Source organism: Astyanax mexicanus, chromosome 1 (genome assembly GCF_023375975.1).
Source record: "Astyanax mexicanus isolate ESR-SI-001 chromosome 1, AstMex3_surface, whole genome shotgun sequence".
Lineage (NCBI taxonomy): Eukaryota > Metazoa > Chordata > Actinopteri > Characiformes > Acestrorhamphidae > Astyanax > Astyanax mexicanus.
The window spans coordinates 21,002,815-21,022,410 of record NC_064408.1 but is presented as its reverse complement, the minus strand read 5'-3'; the positions used below and the strand labels follow the sequence as shown (position 1 = coordinate 21,022,410).

General features: G+C 37.6%; 2 protein-coding genes across 3 annotated transcripts; one reads left to right on the top strand and one right to left on the bottom strand.

The window, feature by feature from the left end:
• Window positions 1-1,002: 1,002 nt before the first annotated feature.
• Window positions 1,003-4,605, top strand: fabp1a (fatty acid binding protein 1a, liver). 2 transcript variants are annotated; one of them, XM_007253986.4, is made up of 6 exons: window positions 1,003-1,116; window positions 1,271-1,337; window positions 2,149-2,221; window positions 3,286-3,458; window positions 3,785-3,874; window positions 4,500-4,605. In XM_007253986.4, exons 3-6 carry the CDS (start codon window positions 2,155-2,157, stop codon window positions 4,551-4,553), a joined length of 384 nt encoding a protein of 127 aa, XP_007254048.2. In that variant the 5' UTR covers window positions 1,003-1,116; window positions 1,271-1,337; window positions 2,149-2,154; the 3' UTR covers window positions 4,554-4,605. The 2 variants fall into 2 exon arrangements, with proteins under 2 accessions (XP_007254048.2, XP_049330587.1); XM_049474630.1 differs by lacking the exon at window positions 1,003-1,116 and having other exon boundaries at window positions 1,206-1,337.
• A 53-nt stretch (window positions 4,606-4,658) lies between these two features.
• On the bottom strand, window positions 4,659-19,115 carry smyd1a (SET and MYND domain containing 1a). The gene is made up of 10 exons (XM_022667813.2): window positions 18,893-19,115; window positions 12,780-12,956; window positions 11,952-12,165; window positions 11,195-11,325; window positions 10,872-10,910; window positions 9,344-9,539; window positions 8,022-8,114; window positions 7,443-7,606; window positions 5,515-5,683; window positions 4,659-5,150 (listed from the first exon to the last, which is right to left on the bottom strand). The coding sequence occupies exons 1-10, from the start codon at window positions 19,027-19,029 to the stop codon at window positions 5,031-5,033; spliced, it is 1,440 nt and encodes a 479-aa protein (XP_022523534.2). The 5' UTR covers window positions 19,030-19,115; the 3' UTR covers window positions 4,659-5,030.
• Window positions 19,116-19,596: the final 481 nt, after the last annotated feature.

The following is a 19,596-nucleotide window of genomic DNA, read 5'->3' as shown; positions in this document are numbered from 1 at the left end:
TGATGGAAATGTAAACAAATTTAAACTCGTCCATATACAGCTCTGGAAAAAAATAGGAGACCACTTCAGTTTCTGAATCAGTTTCTCTGATTTTGCTATTTATAGGTTTATGTTTGAGTAAAATTAACATTGTTGTTTTATTCTATAAACTACAGACAACGTTTCTCCTAAATTACACATAAGAATATTGTTGTTTAGAGCATTTATTTGTAGGAAATGAAAAATGGCTAAATTTTTGGTCTCTTATTTTTTCCAGTGCTGTAGTTTTATTTTATTTATCTGTTTCAGCTTTTTAACTCTTCTTTAGTGATTCTAAAAAACTGTAAACAAAATGCATAAAGGTCAAAAACAGTCAGCATGCTCACAGTGGCGGACCTAGTACTAAATACCTGTAATCAAAATTTCATAATTCAAAAGAAAAAAGTGCTTGTTGAAAATTTTAAACAGAAAAAATATAGCCAATTTTTTTTAAAATATACTTGGTTAATTTATTTTTCTTTGCATTTGAAAATTATTTGCAATTATTTGTTGGATTTTGCCAGACTTTGCTTTCATTTTTGTGATTTTGTGAATTTTCTGTGTTAGCTGCTAGAGTGTTTTGCTTCTGGAATCTCTTGTTTGCTTTTCCTTTATTATTTGTGCTTCTTTCTGTATATAATATACAATTTTAATGTTTGTGTAAAACATTAAAAAACTCCATAAAATTCTGTACCAAATTTACATGCATTTTATCGTAAATGGGCAAAATGCACACGGCATGTGAGAAAATCCAGCATTTTATTTATTTTTGAAACTTTCTACAATATCTCCTACATAAGCTTTAATCACAGTGGACTTTCCCATTTGGCCCATTTAGTGCAAATGAGTAAAAGGACAGGTGCACTTCAGGGGGCCAATCAGAATACAGTTAGGGCCATTGCCTCTGTGGCCCTGGGACTAGAACAGCCAGTGACAAATTATTAAATAAAAAAGCAAGAAATAAGTTTGTACGGTATGACTCGATCTTGCCAAATATTTAGCCTAATTTGAACCATTCTGAGTTTACTAATTCCACCTCAAACCACCACTAGGCTCTGAGTACAACCAGAGGAATGCCCTCCACCTGCCAGCTTTCTGGTAAGACTAACCTTTGAAACAGCAGCAACAATGCCACCATTTATCAGAGGAATAAGCTGCCTTTCCATGACCTGTTTGTTTACTGAGAGAGGTTTAATGCAGTGATGCAGATTATAGTGATTAAAAACAACCTGACTCACTTTACTTCTCCCAGACTGCTCAGTTCACTTCAGCTGGAAATCCTGGATGGTTGCGGTTGAGCCTGTTCAGGTGAATGAGAGGTAAGTGCAGGATTTTGTGCAGGCTGGTCTTTGTGCTTACCAGTCATGTGATACTTGCTTGACATTAAAATTAGCCTACCAGGTTTAATTCAGTAGCTACTAATTTCATGTGGAACACAGTTTTCATATTTTTCACCCTACTAAAAAAATACAGCTTAACTCCAGCAGGTCATTCAGAAAAACATACCATATGCTGCTGTTCAAGGACTAGTTAACAGGCTATTATACCAGCATAGGGTTAAAAACCCTATTGTTGTTTATCTGATTTTGCTTTTTATAGGTATATGTTTGAGTAAAATGAACATTGTTGTTTTATTCTATAAACTACAGACAATGTTTCTCTTAAATTACAAAAAAAAAATACTGTCATTCAGAGCATAGAATCAGAAATGGCTGAAATAAAAAAAAGATGCAGAGCTTTCAGACCTCAAATAAAAGAAAACAAGTTCATATTCATAGAGTTTTAAGAGTTCAGAAATCAATATTTGGTGGAATAACCCTGGTTTTAATCAAAGTTATCATGCATCTTGGCATGTTCTCCTCCACCAGTCTTACACACTGCTTTTGGATAACTTTATGAAACTCCTATTGCAAAAAAATCAAACAGTTCAGCTTGTTTTGATGGCTTATGATCATCCATCTTCCTCTTGATGATCATATTACAGAGGTTTCCAATCTTTCTTTTTTTTTGTCCAGAGCTGTATAAATAACTAGATACTTAATGCTTGTTGTTTGTGACTAGATAAAACAGCTTTCCTCAAAAAATAAAAATACATATAATATAAAAATAAACTTTTCTTTTTGTTCAAAGCTCACAATGGCATTTGCTGGGAAATATCAGCTTGAGTCTCATGACAACTTTGAGGCGTTTATGAAAGCTGTTGGTAAGTAAACACAATCATACTTTGAGCCCCCTCCCCCTTTGTATTTAATGTTATATAATGCTAATTAGGGCTGCAAATTATGATTATTTGTTTCAACTAGTATTGGAAATAAGTATTATTTATGTCATGCCCATCTCTGCTGCCTGTGGTTACAGCTCATGTCTAGAATGATAGAAACAACTGAATGTGAATTTAAGTGCCCTTTAAATGCCCAGAACACATCAAATAGTCTGATATTTAGTGAGAAAATATATAATATGTCGTGTTTGGGCACAATGTTGATTATGTCGACTAATTATTACAGCCCTAATGCTAATGTCTTCACAGTAATGCGCAATATTTTTAGAATGTATAATCTGTGTGATCAGTATGTTATAAGAGCAGTGAAATGAATAAAATGCAAATATTTATGTGCAGTAGCACAGCATCCCCTATACATCCCCCCTATCATGGGTCTAAACAATATGCTTTTAAATATTGATCTGAAACAATGGCCAAATCTGAACATCTGTCCAATGTGACTATTCATTTAACCTTTATTTTATATGCAAATACTGCTTGTTTCTTAGATACCTTAATGCATCTTTTAACAAAATAGATGCATAATGTTTTTACATAATCCTCTGCATGATTCTGTGAGACACAGTTAACATGATGTTAATAATAGTACTAAAATATGAACACACATTCATTAAACTAGGGCTGCACAATACATTGTTTCAGCCTTGCCATTGCACTAAGCCCATGTGCAAGTCCTATCACAATTAGATATTATGTTTCTTGCTAAAACTTGCTTGTTGCAAAAGGAATGTTCACACTGTTCTCATTTTACAAAACATATGTATTTACCATATGATAATAATTGCAAAATATCATTTATTTTATTCCAGTTTGTGGATGCACAGAAGGCATTATTAATGAAATCTGATACAGTATATAGTATATACTTCAATACAATGAAATATCTCAATATATATATTTTCCTGATATTGTGCAGCCCCACCATAAACACAGCTTCTAATCCTAAATTCATATTCTGAATCCATCATTATTCTATCCTGTAGGTTTATCTGATGAGCTCATCCAGAAGGGAAAAGACCTCAAGAGCATCTCGGAGATCGAGCAGAATGGAGACGACTTTAAGGTCACAGTTACTACAGGCAGTAAAGTCATAGTAAACTGTTTCACTGTGGGGCAGGAGTGCGAACTGGAGACTCTCACTGGAGAAAAGGCCAAGGTGAGTTCAGTATTCAGTCGAGCCCTGAAAATGACAGGATTTGTTCAGTTTCCAAGTGAAATAATCTTACAAATCCTTTACAGAATGTACAAATTAAACAAGGCCTTGTTTAACTCTGTTTTTGGGCATAACATTTGTACATGCCCTATTCTGTTTTATCCTTACAATGGGAAAACTTTGTATACTGCTATATAATGTAGATTAGTTTAAGTGTGAATCATATATGTTGCATACTGAATTTTTTTCTTCCCTGATTGAGATTATCAGCAACTAATAAAGACCCCAGTTAAAATGGATCTTCTGTGTTCATGCCATTTCTTTAACAGGCTACAGTACACATGGATGGGAACAGGCTGACTACCTCAGTGAAGGGGATTAACTCTCTTACTGAGATTGATGGGGACACTATTGTCAATGTAAGTAAGAATCACTAAGTACGAATCAGCTTTGGAAAAAAAAAGACCACAAATCAGTTTATCTGATTTTGCTATTTATAGGTATGTTTGAGTAAAATGAACATTGTTTTTATTCTATAAACTATACACAACATTCCTCCAAAATTCCAAATAAAAATATTGTCATTTAGAGCATTTATTTGCAGAAAATGCAAAATGGTAGAAATAACAAAAAAGATGCAGAGCTTTCAGACCTCAAATAATGCAAAGAAAACAAGTTCATATTCATAAAGTTTTGGAAGTTCAGGAATCAATATTTGCTGGAATAACCCTGAATTTTAATCACAGTTTTCATGCATCTTGGCTAGTTTTGTTCCTTCACCAGTCTTACACACTGCTTTTGGATAACTTTATGCCACTCCTGGTGCAAAACTTCAAGCAGTTCAGCTTGGTTTGATGGCTTGTGATCATCCATCTTCCTTTTGATTATATTCCAGATGTTTTCAGTTTGGTAAAATCGAGGAAAAACATCATCATTAAGTGGTCTCTTATTTTTTCCAGAGCTGTATATATACATATTAGTAGATATTGAAGTATAATTAGTAAATTTATATGTATATATTTTCTGTTCTTTTCCTTTTTATAGACTATGACACTGGACGGCATTGTGTATAAGCGGATCAGCAAGCGGATCTCCTGATGTGACCCTGAATAACTGGAAAATAAACTATCCATCCATTTTCTTTACAATCTGCAATCACGTTAGGTCAGTCTCTGAATCCATGTTATAAAAGCATGAACACAATGAACCGGAAGCACCTTCATTAAACATATATTTAATGATTTCCGTGTACTGCAAGGTTTATTTACACAAAACAGTCCAAATCCTAATCCATTTAGGGCCATTTCCAGCTATTCAACAATAGGCTTCTGCAATCCCAAGATTAACAACTTTAGTACACCTCATTATTATTCATTGCTTTACGGCTTTTTTCAGTACTGTGTTGGAAATTTTACTGCATGCACACACAAGTGCAACATTGTAAAATAATGCTAGAATAAGGCACACTGTAGAAGATATGAGATCAGTATAACCTGCACAGTAAGCTGTGGTTAATCAGAACTGTGTGCAAGCTCTCAAAGGTCTGTTTGCTCTGAAAAACAGCTCTTTGATTGGTTAATGGACTTTTCCTGCTCCTGTGGGCTTGCTGTTGAGGGCCGCCTCGCGCATGCTGTGGTACATGGCCTTGTTCTGCTTGAACATGCGCAGCTCCATCTCCGTCTGCGTGCGCATGGACTGGGGAAAGACAGTTTAAGTGGAAGAGTTAGTGAAGGATCTCTGACATCACTGTATCTGTAAACTTATAATACTTACAATAAAAAATAAATACAAACATAATGCTCTGTGGAGACTCTATTAGTCTGTGAACTAACAAGGTAAGAAAACATTAAGATAGATAGATAGTTAATTCAGTTATGGAAAATATATGGGAAAACCATGTAAAGTGTATTAGCTGGACATTTAGTCATCAATTTGGAAATGTATCCAGCAGCATGACACAAATATATATATATATAAAATAATAATAATAATAATAATAATAATAATAATAATAATAATAATAATAATGTCATAAAAATGTGCTCAGTTGATGCATTACCTCTAGGTCCTTTGTTATTGGGTGATGGGGGCCGTGGGTAATCATGAGGATTGCGAAAGCTTGGCAGATCATTCCATGGCCAAGTTCAATGTTCCCAGCGTGCCAGTGAATCACCCCTGCCCTCATGGTGGCCATGCCCAGCTGAGCACTGTTTGGTTGGTAGAGCTTCCTGACAGAGGACAGAAAGACAATCAGTGTTTCTGTAATTCAATACAATGACCTACTCAAGCTGCTATCAGGTTAGACCCCAAAGCTACATTATACAGCTCTGAAAAAAGATGAGAGACCACTTAAAAATCATGAGTTTCTTTAATTTTACCAAACTGAAAACCTCTGGAATATAATCAAGAGGAAGATGGATGATCACAAGCCATCAAACCAAGCTGAACTGCTTGAATTTCTGCACCAGGAGTGGCATAAAGTTATCCAAAAGCAGTGTGTAAGACTGGTGGAGGAGAACATGCCAAGATTCATGAGAACTGTGATTAAAAACCAGGGTTATTCCACCAAAATACTGATTTCTAAAACTTCTAAAATGTTATGAATATGAACTTGTTTTCTTTGGATTATTTTAAGGTTTAATAGCTCTGAATATTTTATGTTATTTCAGCCATTTCTTTTTTTCTGAAAAGAAATGCTCTAAATGACAGTATTTTTATTGGGAATTCGGGAGAAATGTTGTCCGAAACTGAAGTGGTCTCTTAGTTTTTTTCCAGAGCTGTAATGTTCAAACTAGCATCTTGAAACTCTTTACTCTTGAAGGAAGGCTCAAACACTAGATGTTGGCACAATGCTATAAAGATTTGATTGCATTCAGCCACAAGAACATCATTAAATGTTGATGTTAGTTTTTAAAAGTAGTATTTATTTGTGTGAAGAAATGAAAGAGCACAGAAAATTAGCAATGCAGTTTCACCAAGTGACAAGTAAACAAGAAATTATATCCTATTTTTTCTGTTGCTGTTAAATATCTGCCATTATTGCTCTGGTAACTAAACAGGCTCCAAAACTTGGACAGTCTGCTTTTAATTGATCTTCCCTCGGTTGTGATTAGGTTTCAAATTCGACTTATCTTAAACTCTCATGTCAAATGAATGTATTGGCATTGTATTGGTGTCTGTCTAGACCAGGGGTGTCCACACTTTTTTTGTTGGGGGCCAGAAGGAGAAATATATTTGAAGTCACGGGCCACAGACTCTGTAATAAAACAAATCATGAAATATACCACTTTAAATAATACATTTTTCCTCATTATTTCATTTACACACCATTTTACTTGACTTACTATCTTTATCTTTGACAGTGTTGTGTAAACTGAGATTTTTCAAATTGATGTTTTATTTCATGATGTCTCTTAATATTAAACTCCTTAATTACGGCAACTTTTAGACTCTTTGGTCCGTTTTTCTGCGCTAGAAATGCGCACCCTCTCCGCTTTTAGACTCTTTTACCCCGTTTTTCTGCGCTAGAAATGCGCACCCTCTCCGCTTTTAGACTCTTTTACCCCGTTTTTCTGCGCTAGAAATGCGCACTCTCTCCGCTTTTAGACTCTTTGGCCGTTTTTCTGCGCTAGAAATGTGCACCCCCTCCGCTTTTAGACTCTTTGGCCTGTTTTTCTGCGCTAGAAATGCGCACTCTCTCCGCTTTTAGACTCTTTGGTCCGTTTTTCTGTGCTAAAACTTCTCTCTCGCCGCTTTTAGACTCTTTGGCCCGTTTCTGACACCTAGCGTTCAAACTTTGAATCTCACGTTATAAAAACCTGCTTAACAGCGGGCCAACTTTCATTCTATTTCTGAAATACCTCGCGTAGTTTGGACACCCCTTGCCTAGACATTTTAAATCCCTTTTAAAATGTATTGGAGAACTTCAAGATAGATCAGAATGAACTACTGGTATTGAAAGAGTCCACCTCAAACTTGCATGCTTACGCATATCCTTCCACCAGTCTGCTGGCGTAGTTTGCAGCATCCTGGAACATCTGCAGGTAGGAGAGCACCTCACTGGCAATCCTGAGCACACGCAGCAGGCTGAGGTGAGTGTCTGCCAGGACTGGCTGCTGCTTCTCCAAACACTCGCGGCATAATTTAACCACCTATATCAAAAATAATAGCAAAAACGAAGAATTTCATTAAATGCTCCATATTCCATTTGCATTTAAATTAGTAACAATTAAATTTAAAATGATAAAGTGGTGTTTTGATACAAATGATACAAATAAGTTTGTTAAAATGTTAAATGTTGAAAAAACAGATCCCTAATCCCAATAAAGCATTGGTTCAATTTGCATACTGATCACTGCAATTTGAAAAAACATTGCAGTTGGTCAGGTCTAGGTTCAGCAACAGTATGTGCTGAAAGAATGAGGTCAGCTGACTACCTGAATATACTGAATATAGACCAGGTTATTCCATCAATGGATTTTTTCTTCCCATGAGTATGTATTTTTTATGTGTCCTGCTAATAAAACACGCTCTTAATGGGATTATGTCTCTGATGCAGTAGCTCACCTCTTGAAAGTTGCCTTCAGTGCGGGCTTGCTCAATCTGGGCCAGTGCCTGAGTGGTAAACTCCGTCACCTCCTTCACCTGCTCAGCAGAGGGCTGAAGACACAGAGCAAAGATATTAGATAGTCTTCACATTGGACGTTACCCTAGTTTATGTGTCAGTTTATGTGTATTTAATGTTTCTTATGTTCTTATTTAATGTTTCTGCTGTGTACTGGAACTGTAAATGGTTGATATAATTTGGCATAAATATAGTTGCTCTTATGTAAATCCATCCACAGTCAATTGGCTATGCACGACATGTGTGGAACAAACTTTAGAAAATCAATTGAGCGTGCTTAAGATCCTCTTACTCATATCCTCATGACCTTGGATATGCATGATTCTTGACTAATTCTTGACTAAAAGTCAGCAACAGGCCATCACTTCAGCTTTCAGGCCATGTCCTTTATATGCTCTTATATGCCAGTACATTTCTTTATATACTAGAGCATCCTAAAATGCCAGTTTACTGAACTTCTTAGAAAAATGCCCTGGTGAAAAAAATATACTTAACTGTACGTAAAACATTTTGAGAAATGTTGTTAATATAATAACAGATTTATGTACGTACTTAAAATATATTAAAAGTACATTCATATTTTGCTTTCCTCAAATTTTTGACAGTAAACTTTGATCAATTTTTTTAAAAAGTACCATATAGTGTATTTATTTTTTTAAATATACTATTATAAAGTACACTTTTAATTTATTGTAATTCAATATACTTCTTAAATACTTATTTCCAAATATATTTTTATACATTTTTTAGTTTTTAAGTGTGTTAAAAACAACTGGTACAGTAGTTCACTTAAAGTACAATGTATCATGTAACTTTTTAGAAAGTAAATTAAATTACTAATACTAAATTTAAAAAATTTAAGTAAATTTGTAACGGGCTAAAAATTGTAGAACAGTATATTAAAATATATTTTTATACCCAACAAAGAATACTAGAAGTGTGCTACTTACAAAAGTACTCTAATGTAAATAGATCACATATATTTAACATCAATTCTTAGTACATTTCTAATATACCTGGTGTATAATAGTGATACAGTCGTAATACACATTAAATGTATTATAATTTTACTGCAAGCATATTTAAAAAATATGGGGTTACAAAAACGTTGTTCCATTTTTAGAACTACTTAAATATAGTAATTAATAATGTGGCTACAAGTACACTTCTGCACTACAACATAATAATGGTTAGTATATTTTAATATACTTTTTTTTGCTAGGGTGTTCACCACTGTGAGACTAATTGTTGTATAGAACCACACCTTTTTGCCGTCCTTCTCTTTGACGGCCGCCATTAGGTCGTCCTTGACGCCTCCAGCGCAGTATTCGCAATTGCAGTCGAAGTAGTACTGCCGCTTGAGCTGCTGCTGCCGATCCTTGGACACGTTCAGGAAGTCCACATAGCTGACTGTCAACTCCTCACCCTCTGAGATATTTCCCAGGGCACGCAGCTCAATCCTGGCATTCCAACAAAGACAGCAAACTCATCAAAGTGTTTGTTGGATGGGAAAGACAATACACTGTAGCACTGTTCAGTATATTAAGCTTACTGTATTATACTGAGCAAAATGAACAAAAGTTAATACAGAAGTAGGGCTTAAATTAGCTCTATTATGCTTCTCATTTGCTTCCTGGCATCAGGTAAACATGTTCAATCGCTACCCCTTACTCCCTCTTTTCCAGAGACAGTAACAGATATAGTAGTTTTCAGCATGCTGCTTGCCATCAGCAGCCGGAGTCAGAGAGAGCACAATTAGCATTGCTCTCTTTGGGTGTGTAGATGGCTCACTCTCCCTTCATCACTCCCAGGGTGATATCTGTCAACACAGGCGACTGTTAACTGGTTTATGTCTTCAGAGCGTGCCGACTACATGGTGATGCTGCATCAGTGGCAGTTTAAAAAGAGACAGTAGCTGGCTTCCCATGTGTCTTCACTCATTACTAGAGATAGAATCTAATGAGTGGGTTGGGTAATTAGCCTTCAGAATGGGCAAGAAAATGCGAAAAATCTTAAATAAATATATATAAAAAGATTGTCCTCAGATTAATTTTATTTCTTTTTATAAATGAGGATTAGTTACAGTAGATACAGAAATCACAGATGTAATCTGCTACAACCAAACTGCTGCAGTGATAACACACCCTTGCTTCCATATGGACTACGGAATATGTTTACAAATTTTAGCACTCTTCACATAGTAAACCAGTAAACCATTTACTGTATTTTATACTGTTTTTAAAGGGGGAATTGTTTTATTGTGATACAGCTCCTTTAAATGCACACTGATATCTTTATTGCTCATAAATTGTAGTGCTAACTAAATGTACAAAGGCAAAACAAAGATGCTGCTTAATCAAAGCACATATTTATAAAGTGTTAGTAAAAGAGAATGTTACAGATCACAAGACGATGCATTTCATACTCAAATTCCAAATGCATTTCAAAACTTTAGGCACACAGTCCTGCACAAAGCTTATCACAAGGTCTTATTCACACACATGCCTTTAGGGTACACATACTGTACATTCAAAATGAACTCAAACTGAATATGCTGTTAAGTGGTACGAATTGGTTATTTAACAGTCCAGTACACATTTTTTTCACACTGTTTTGTAATATTATTACCAACAGTAAAAATAAAGCGATATGAGAAAGATTAGGAGTTTGGTATAAAACACAGCTTTATAAGCAATTGACAGATTCATCATGTTACATCAAAAAGTCACAAACGACACAAAAGCAAATACAAAGTTTTTGTCTGGCAGCAGCATTATGCATTACCAACCCACCTCCTCTGAGAGTGAAAAGATGCATCCAGAAATGTCTGACTGAAAGAGAAGGCAAGAGGCTAGATCTCAGACAAATGCAAAGCAGCACAGTTTACCCAGATAGCTTAACTTAGCTTAGCTTCATTGAGTTTTTTACATTTTGTTTATGGGGTCTACTAATGATCAAACACTAGCAGAAACATTAGCTGAGAATGGTTACATACATCCCTAAAAGCGATCAAAGATATATAACAAATAACCTGTAATATTTATTTACTTAATGTGTCCTTTGGTTTACATCATGAGGCAAACTAAGGGAATATTACTGTGGCCTTTTTACTCACTTGCCATGGTTGAGAATAACTGTACAATTTGGCCTGCAGTCGTGGTTGACCAGGCAAAGGTTTGGGAAGAGGCCTACTCCCACCGCCTGAAGCCCCTTCTGGTCACTCATAGTGTAGGCATTGCAGTTGATCTGAAAAAGCGAAGCAGATATCAGCCTTTACACCACATTTTCCACTTTACGGCCATCATAAAAAAAACAACCACCACATTAAATATGTGCAAGTTTTTTCTTCTGTCTCTCAAAAATGAAAGGTGCTGTTTATCTTAGAGATTGAGTTGCTTGTGTGATTGTTTGGACAGTTGCCTAGATGCCACTGGTCACAACTTCCCATCATTTTTGATCATTGCTATCCACTACACTGTCCACTATGGGTGGTAATGTCATTTCTTGTACATATATGACAATGTGGATCAAGGAATTTAGGAAATGAATGTCCCATCCATCAGGCACCCAATTTCAGGCCTCTTGCAATCTCTAATAATGCCTTGCCATGAGCACGCTGGCCAGTCATCCCAGAACTCACTCATTTACTCCTCACAAGTTATTTCTAAATTGTGCATAATAGTCGTGCCTGGTACAAACGTTTAAACCTAATAGTTTTGACTAGAAATTAGTTTATTCATAGTACTGCATAACACAACATAATTTGTTGTACTAATGTACAGTATGGAAGACTATTGGTTGTACTCTGCATACTCTGTCATAATGAATCAGTTCTGTGTTTAATCACATGTGTGCAGAAAACGTGCACCTACCACACCAAAGATATGTTGGAGGTAGTCAACTCCAAACTGCTTGCTTTTGCTTGGCCAGTACTCCTTGAACTTCTGGACATTCCCATTGAGCACTTTGAGGTCCTCCGGAGACATTTTGGAGATGTGGTCTTCCAAGAAATCCAGGGTGGTCAGCTGACCATCAGAGACCTTGCTTGTGTGCCTCTGCATGCGCCACAGAGTGCGAGCTGCCAGACTGGGTTAAAAACAAGAGGGTTATAATAGGCAAAGGAAAACAGTGACACACTTTAAATGAGAATGTCTTATACATGTTTGAAATGTTCATGTTTCTGTATGGTCTGTATGTTTTTTATAACAACACTGCTTTTTTAGTAGTATATAGGGTTTAGTTTCCTGGCTGGGAAAGCACAACATGCCACACCTATAAGATTCTTTGGACAAGACTCCAGTCAGTACATGTACCTGCAAGGGTACCATCATTCAAATCATCATTTAAACACTGTTTTGCAAGAAGCAGACTATAGCAGACTATAGTTTGATATACTCACAGTCCGATATAAAAAAGAGCTAGCGCTGCGGTTAGCGGCTAATGTTAATAATGCTTCAGCCTTGGTGCTGGAGAAACTTTGCTGAAACTACTTTACAGGCCATAGAGACAGATATGTGAATCAAACTAAACTGAAGTTTTCTTTTCTTTTGCCCAAAACATGTTGCTTAATATTCAATAGGGTTGTTTGAAACAGTTACTCTGTGGTCATTTTGTATTTTACTCAATTAAACAATTCTTGGTCATGTTGAGCTGTGAAATGCTTCGTGATACCCACAGGTCTGGCTGCCAGCTCTACTTACCGCACGCTCTCATTGGGCGCTTTGCCTTGCTGTCTGATGGCGGCGCACTCCTGCTTGTGCTCCTCCCAGGCAGCATGCTGGCACGTGCGGTCGCAGTAGTAGGCAAACTTGCACTGTGCGCAGCGGTGTGGGTAGGCCTGTCTGCGGAAGCAGTTGTGACACACCTGCATGGACAGACTGGATGAAAGAGGATTAAGGATAAGGGAGAGCCTGTGGTACAAATGTAGGAGCCATGCAGCATCAGTCATGAATACATTCTCCTAGAGAAGTCCCGATTTTCATTGCCATTACAGTGGAATGCCCTTAAACCCGAATTCCAATACCGTGGAATGCCATTACCCCCAAATTCCATTACCCCTGAATTCCATTACCCTGGAATGCCATTACCCCCAAATGTCATTACCCTGGAATGCCATTAAACCAGAATGCCATTACCCAAGAATGCCATTACTCCCAAATTCCATTACCCTGGAATGCCATTAAACCCAAATTCCATTACCCTGGAATGCCATTAAATCCACATTCCATAACCCTGGAATGCCATTGAACCCGAATTACATTACCTTGGATACCATTAAACCCGAATTCCATTACCCTGGATACTATTAAACCCAAATTCCATTACTCTGGAATGCCATTAAACCCACATTCCATAATCCTGGAATGCTATTAAACCCGGATTCCTTTACCCTGGAATGCCATTAAACCAAAATGTCATTACCCTGGAATGCCATTAAACCCACATTCCATAATCCTGGAATGCCATTAAACCCGAATTCCATTACCCTGGAATGCCATTAAACCAGAATTTCATTACCCTGGAATGCCATTAAACCCAAATTCCATTACCCTGGAATGCCATTAAACCCAAATACCTTTACCCTGGAATGCCATTAAACCCGAATTCCATTACTCTGGAATGCCATTACCTCTAAATTCCATTACTCTGGGATGCCATTACCTTAGAATTCCATTACCCTTGAATGCCATTAAACCCGAATTCCATTACTCTGGAATGCCATTACCTCTAAATTCCATTACTCTGGAATGCCATTACCTCAGAATTCCATTACCCTTGAATGCCATTACCCCTGAATTCCATTACCCTGAAATCCAAACAAATCTCAACCTCTGGCTTTGATGTGGATACACTATTTTATTAGTAGCCTACACTGAGTAAATGCCGCACGGTAAGCCAGGACGCTATCAGCAAGCGGTTCGTCCTACATAGCTTGTTTTAACACAGTAAACACGCAGATTACAGTTCAATATACTCACAGTCTGATATAAAGAGCTAGCACTGCGGTTAGCAGCTAATGCTAATACTGCTCCAGCCTCGGTAATGAGAAACTTCACTGAAACTCCTTTAACGCTGTAGTTCAGCAGAGTGCCTTAACTGCTCCTTACAACCTGACTGGTAGAATTAAGGGATTTTTTTTTAATGCGCCTTATAGTCTGAAAAATACGGTATGTTGGCTACATGTAGACACAATAGATGGCTGAAATAAATTTTTTAAATAATAAAAAACAGACAGAAGCCTCTGTTACCAGCTCAGACTATCAAATGCATTATGGTTGCATGTGTAAAGTAAAGCTTTAATTAAACAAATAAGATGATCCCCAAATAAGCTCCTAATGTCTTTCTCTCATTTATATAGCCTCGGTCTGCATGCACCTGGCATGCTTAGGTAGTCAAATAAACAAGTGTACTTGGCCCAGTGTTGCCTTTCTGTTGTCTTCACGGCAGTCAGCCCATTCTAACAGATGAGAGTAGTCCCACCCTTCCTCCTTCCAAAACACAACATAAATATTCTGCAGACCACCCTTTATAAGGGCAATATTGAATTCTGATCTTATCACAGTTGATGTAATGTTACATATAAAAATCCACGGGGCGGGGGGAGAGGGAGGGGTTGGATGATTCCTAGCCTGAAAACCATTGTAGTAACTGCAAGTGATTTTCTATATGTAACAAAGGGCAATATGTTCTTGTGCTTTCATTTATGTATTGTTATATCATTTTAGAAATGACCCTGGTTAAATTTAAACCAGTCAAAATGAGACAGGCAACAGATATTAGTTTGACATCTCCAAAGATGTTGGACAGATGTTGGGTTTTAGTGGAAAATGAAAATTGTGTTGATGACAAAATTCAACATTGTACAGACATTGAAATTTAGTTGGAAATCAAATTTACTTATCTGTTAAAAAACAACATTGGACTACAATCAAACTTCAACATAAGAAAGATGTTGAATCTTTGGTACAAATAAATAATATGTAAATGTTGAACATCATAACAATTTCAGGCTTATTGAAGCTTTATAGACGATATCGAGTCTTTAGCACTAAATTATTTGCATGTAATGTTTGGAGAATGTTTGTACCAAAGACATTTCAATGTTCACTCTGTTCATATGCACCCAATAATCCGATAAGCACATAAAGTCTGATTTTATCAGTAATCCAATCAACATATTTACTTGCATTTAGGTTATTAGATAATTAGGGAATACTCTGGGTTTCAGCAAACAGAATTACTTTGCAATCAGCCAGTAATCTCACTGAACATTATGATGTAAGCTTCCAACTTCCTGCTAAATATAGTATATTGTCGCTGTCCAATGTAAAACAAGTATCTCCAAAACAGCAACTTTACAGGGGAGAGAAAAAAAACTTTTTTTTATGGAAGTCAATGTAAAAAGAGTTAATTTCAGGTCATTCAGGTTCTATTGGTCCCTTTATCAAGAAATTTTGGCACAATGTAAGGAACACAGTTTTATGTAGTAAACTGAAAATCAACAAAAATAGAAACAATGAATGGTTTCTAATAGAACTCAACACTGTGCTTCTTGTGGCTTTCTTTATATTGCAACATATAAGTTCACAATATTCTAAAAAAAAAAAAAAGAAACCTCAGCATGCACAGACTGTACAAAAGAGGGTAAACTGTTAAGGAGGTCAAGCCTGTGGTAAACATATTCTCCTGGAGAAGTCCCAATTATCATTGCCATTACCCTGGAAAAGTTACTAGTTTCTCACCTGAAACTACCTGAAGATATTAGTGGTCGCCAGTGTTATGTAACTGGCTTTTTTAAGGTACCTGAACCCCATGACAGTACATCTCTGCTCCCTATGTCTTTTTTTAGAATGTGCCCTGCTATCCATATCATTCAGACAATAATGGAAAGCAGTGTTTCTGTTTACAGAGTCTTTAAGTGGAAGGCTCTGTGTGCTAGCTTCTGTTCTGCAGAAGCCAACTACTATGCAAACTCTCCTTACTTTTTATGGAGGTGAAACTGTGATCCAGTCACATGAGAGTGTCATCTCTCTCCTACCCTTTTGCTGTTTTACAGTACGTAAACAAGACTAAATACTGTGTGCTAACCGCTGTGGCTAGTCTGGAATCCACACTACATTTTTCTCTTTTTTTTTTTTTTTGGAATGAAGACCTGACACCTATAAGTAAATTGCCATAGACTTCCATATAATATATTATTCCATATTGTCTATGTTATAAATCCTCAACTTCTGTCAGTTTAAGAGATGCACAGAATAAAAGACATGAGACGTGAGTGCATAGTCCAGAGCACTTGTAACCCATGGCAAGTGTAACCCATACGAAGCATGTATATATATTTGAACACTGTACATACCTACGTCTATGAATAGACCTTAAGCATATCGTCATCAAGTCACAGGGTCTAAATCATGTACCGCATGTTCCCCACACCACACCACCCCACCCCACACCACACCACACCACACCACCCCACCCCACAAACACAACCAACTCTCCTAAGGCACAGCAGTCCAATCAAAACAATGCTTGCTGCCCATAGGTCTCTCAAAATGTGAAATATTGGCAGGTGCTTGGTCAGAGCATCTTAAAACTTCTTAAATACCTTCTCAACAAAGATTTTCTTATAGCCACAGGTAAGTGCTTAACTGCAACAGGCATAACTGCTCATTTATTTAATCAGCCTGTATAAATTAACATGTCATTAGAATATAATATGAGCAGAAATGGCAAACGTAATCTCTGAAGCGCTCTAATTATTTCTTATCATCACACACTCCCATTCATTTCCACTGACAGCTATGTTTTATGCTTAGGGTTGCTAGCCTGCCTGCTCTTAATGTTTGCCAGCAAGGGTATCATGTGGTCAAAAAATGTGCCCTCAAAGCACTTGCCCCATCTGTAAAGGCCTTTACACTGCTTTACACCACCAGATCTTTTATTAGTTTACTGTAGCACACAGACTAGCATGTAGCATAACAGCCTGTTAGCCTTTCACTGCTAATTATTGGTTATTAGCAATGCCCACTCAATTACAACCCTTCTAAGGTGGAATATCTCAATGCTGGGTTGTACTAACCCAGAGGAGATATCATTATGGGTGTATAATGTTACAGTGTTAATATGTTTCTAGTGTTAATGGAAATGCATGCTAAGATGCATGCTACCGATTTGCTTGTTACTGTTCGCTAAGCTCTCTTAGTGCCCAAGGGTTTTAGGATGAAGATGCCACCCATGTTCCCTGCTCTGAGAGAGAGCGTTCATGTATTTCAAGCATCTGGTGCTGGGATGGGGTATCTATGATCAGCATTCCAAAGACAAGGAGACTCTCAGCTGGTCTAAGGTGAAAACCAAGGTTTAGTTCATCCACAAGGTTTATTTGGTGCCAGTTCTGGAGCTAAACTGAAAAAATTGTAAATATATTAATGATAAGCAGCAATTTCTTGCACTTCATTTCCCTAATATAACTCCTACTTGAATACTTATTACATATGGAGGTTAAGATGAAGGAGGTGTTTATAAGGTAAATACAACCAGGGTGCGGATTATGTAATGATAATTGGGGGGTGGGTCAAGTATTTATTCGGGGTGTAAATGGAAACAAGTACGCGTGCTTCGCTATATTGAAGTCTTACAGTCCTTACAGTGTCTCGCTTCCTTACTGTAATGTGTACAGCATGTAAAAGATAAATCAATTACATCAGCTAATGTAGCACATACCACACAATTACCTTTATAAAATCCACAGTTAATCCTGCTGAATGTTCCGTTCCACCTTAAAAGTATCTACAGCCTGAAGCCTGTGTGTCACCACAGCTGCATTTGAAGGGTAATAGTAAATTAGCAGCATTTAAGGTGGGATAGCAAATTCATGTGAGTTATTTATGTAAGGAAAAGTGTGTTTAATGTGCATATTTAAGAAAGCTAAGTAGATAGCAAGCTACTTACATGTAATGCTGTAGCGTGAGCAGCTTGTTTACCTTAACTTAGACGCAAGCCACCTGGCCAATAATGAGCCAGCAGCCAGGTAAACGAGAGGAATGCTTATTAACATGGAATGGTATGATCCACTTTAGGGGTGCTTGAAATCGTATCACAATATTCTTACAGCCCTAGATACTGCATTGTTTTTGTAGTATTTAACATTATATGTAAGAAGAGTATATTTAAATGTTTTGACCCCCCAAACTATTGTTTTTTTTTACTTTTTGGGGCATCCGAAGACACGACTACACCTGTATACGTGGTGAGGTGTTATCTTGTGAGGAAGGTTAAACACTAGCCAAAGTACTCATGGCAAGGTGACATAGTACCGTAGTGTCGTAGTTCGAGCAAGACCTGATAGTGTGTGCCAGATGGATGAACCAGTGTCACCTGAATCCCTGATCAGCTGATTGTGATCGGCAGCATCTGGCTGGAATTGTCCGTGCGAACAGACAAGCAACTCTAGCAGAAGTCACATTCACATTCACTGCAAAGGTCCCACACATACAGTATGTTCTGAGGGTCAGTACCGCTTTCTTGTGCAGCTTCTATGGAACATGACAAAAGTCATTGGACATGATACTAGTTTTAGTTAGTAGTGTCCCATGACTTTTGGCATGGTACTAAAACATTTACTCATTGATTACTTGTAGCAAACCAGCTTGTTGTGTAATAGAAACTCGAATTAATCAAACCAGACCTGCTCGTTTTTTTCCAATATCAACATCATGGCTGTTTTTAAGGCTTTTTTCAAAAAAATTATCGATTGCTCTATCGTGATTGGTCCACTCTCACCTATAGAGGTAGACTGTCCAAACAATGGACCTACCTGTCAAAGACCACAGCAGCAAAGCTGGCCTCCGCAAAAACCACTTCACCAGGCTGCATCTCCTTGGTGGTACGGAGACCACGGCCCTTCTCTCCAGCCGCAAACACCTCCACGGCATCCTTCTTCTGCAGGGTCATCTTCTGGACACAGGCTACCGGCCGCTGCTGCAGAGGGAGGAATAACACACAGTGCACACACTGACTGTCCTCAGAACTTACCTACAGCATCCAAACCCCCACCTCATTCCACCCCCCCGCCACCTCCTTCCTTCCCAACCCCACGTAAACCAGCCAAAAATACACCCCTCACTTTCTGAGCTGTACCACGTGCCGTGCTGTACCGCGGGGCAGAGGGAGGGGTAGGGGGTGCTGGAGTTTGGCCTATGAAGATAAAGGGAATGAATACTCCGGATGTGTGGGTGGAAGGTGCACGCACTGGGTTCTATGAGTGTGTGTGTATGTTTGTGTGTGTGTGTGTGTGTGTTCTCCCCTTCTTTGGGAGAAGCTAGGCCCAGCCCTTCAGAGTATTTTTATCCAGCAGCTGCGTCTGCCTGTCAGCAATAAGAGATGTAGAAAAGTTTGGTCAGACGACAGACCGTCATCACACAGGCTTCAGCCGTCAACCAAACCACTTTTCCTAATGATAATTTGATCTGATTGTTTGTACACTGTGTAATGAATATTTCAACAGCTGCCGGTAGCCAC

Excerpts from the sequence above, each read along its gene's own strand:
- smyd1a (XM_022667813.2), bottom strand. The coding sequence starts at position 19,029 with ATGACCCTGCAGAAGAAGGATGCCGTGGAGGTGTTTGCGGCTGGAGAG. Across the intron at positions 7,607-8,021 it reads CTGAAGGCAACTTTCAAGAG|GTGGTTAAATTATGCCGCGA; the intron begins GTGAGCTACTGC and ends TTTTTGATATAG. Across the intron at positions 5,684-7,442 it reads AGACTGGTGGAAGGATATGC|GAAGCTCTACCAACCAAACA; the intron begins GTAAGCATGCAA and ends GTCCTCTGTCAG.
- fabp1a (XM_007253986.4), top strand. The coding sequence starts at position 2,155 with ATGGCATTTGCTGGGAAATATCAGCTTGAGTCTCATGACAACTTTGAG. Across the intron at positions 2,222-3,285 it reads GGCGTTTATGAAAGCTGTTG|GTTTATCTGATGAGCTCATC; the intron begins GTAAGTAAACAC and ends TCTATCCTGTAG. Across the intron at positions 3,459-3,784 it reads TCACTGGAGAAAAGGCCAAG|GCTACAGTACACATGGATGG; the intron begins GTGAGTTCAGTA and ends TTTCTTTAACAG.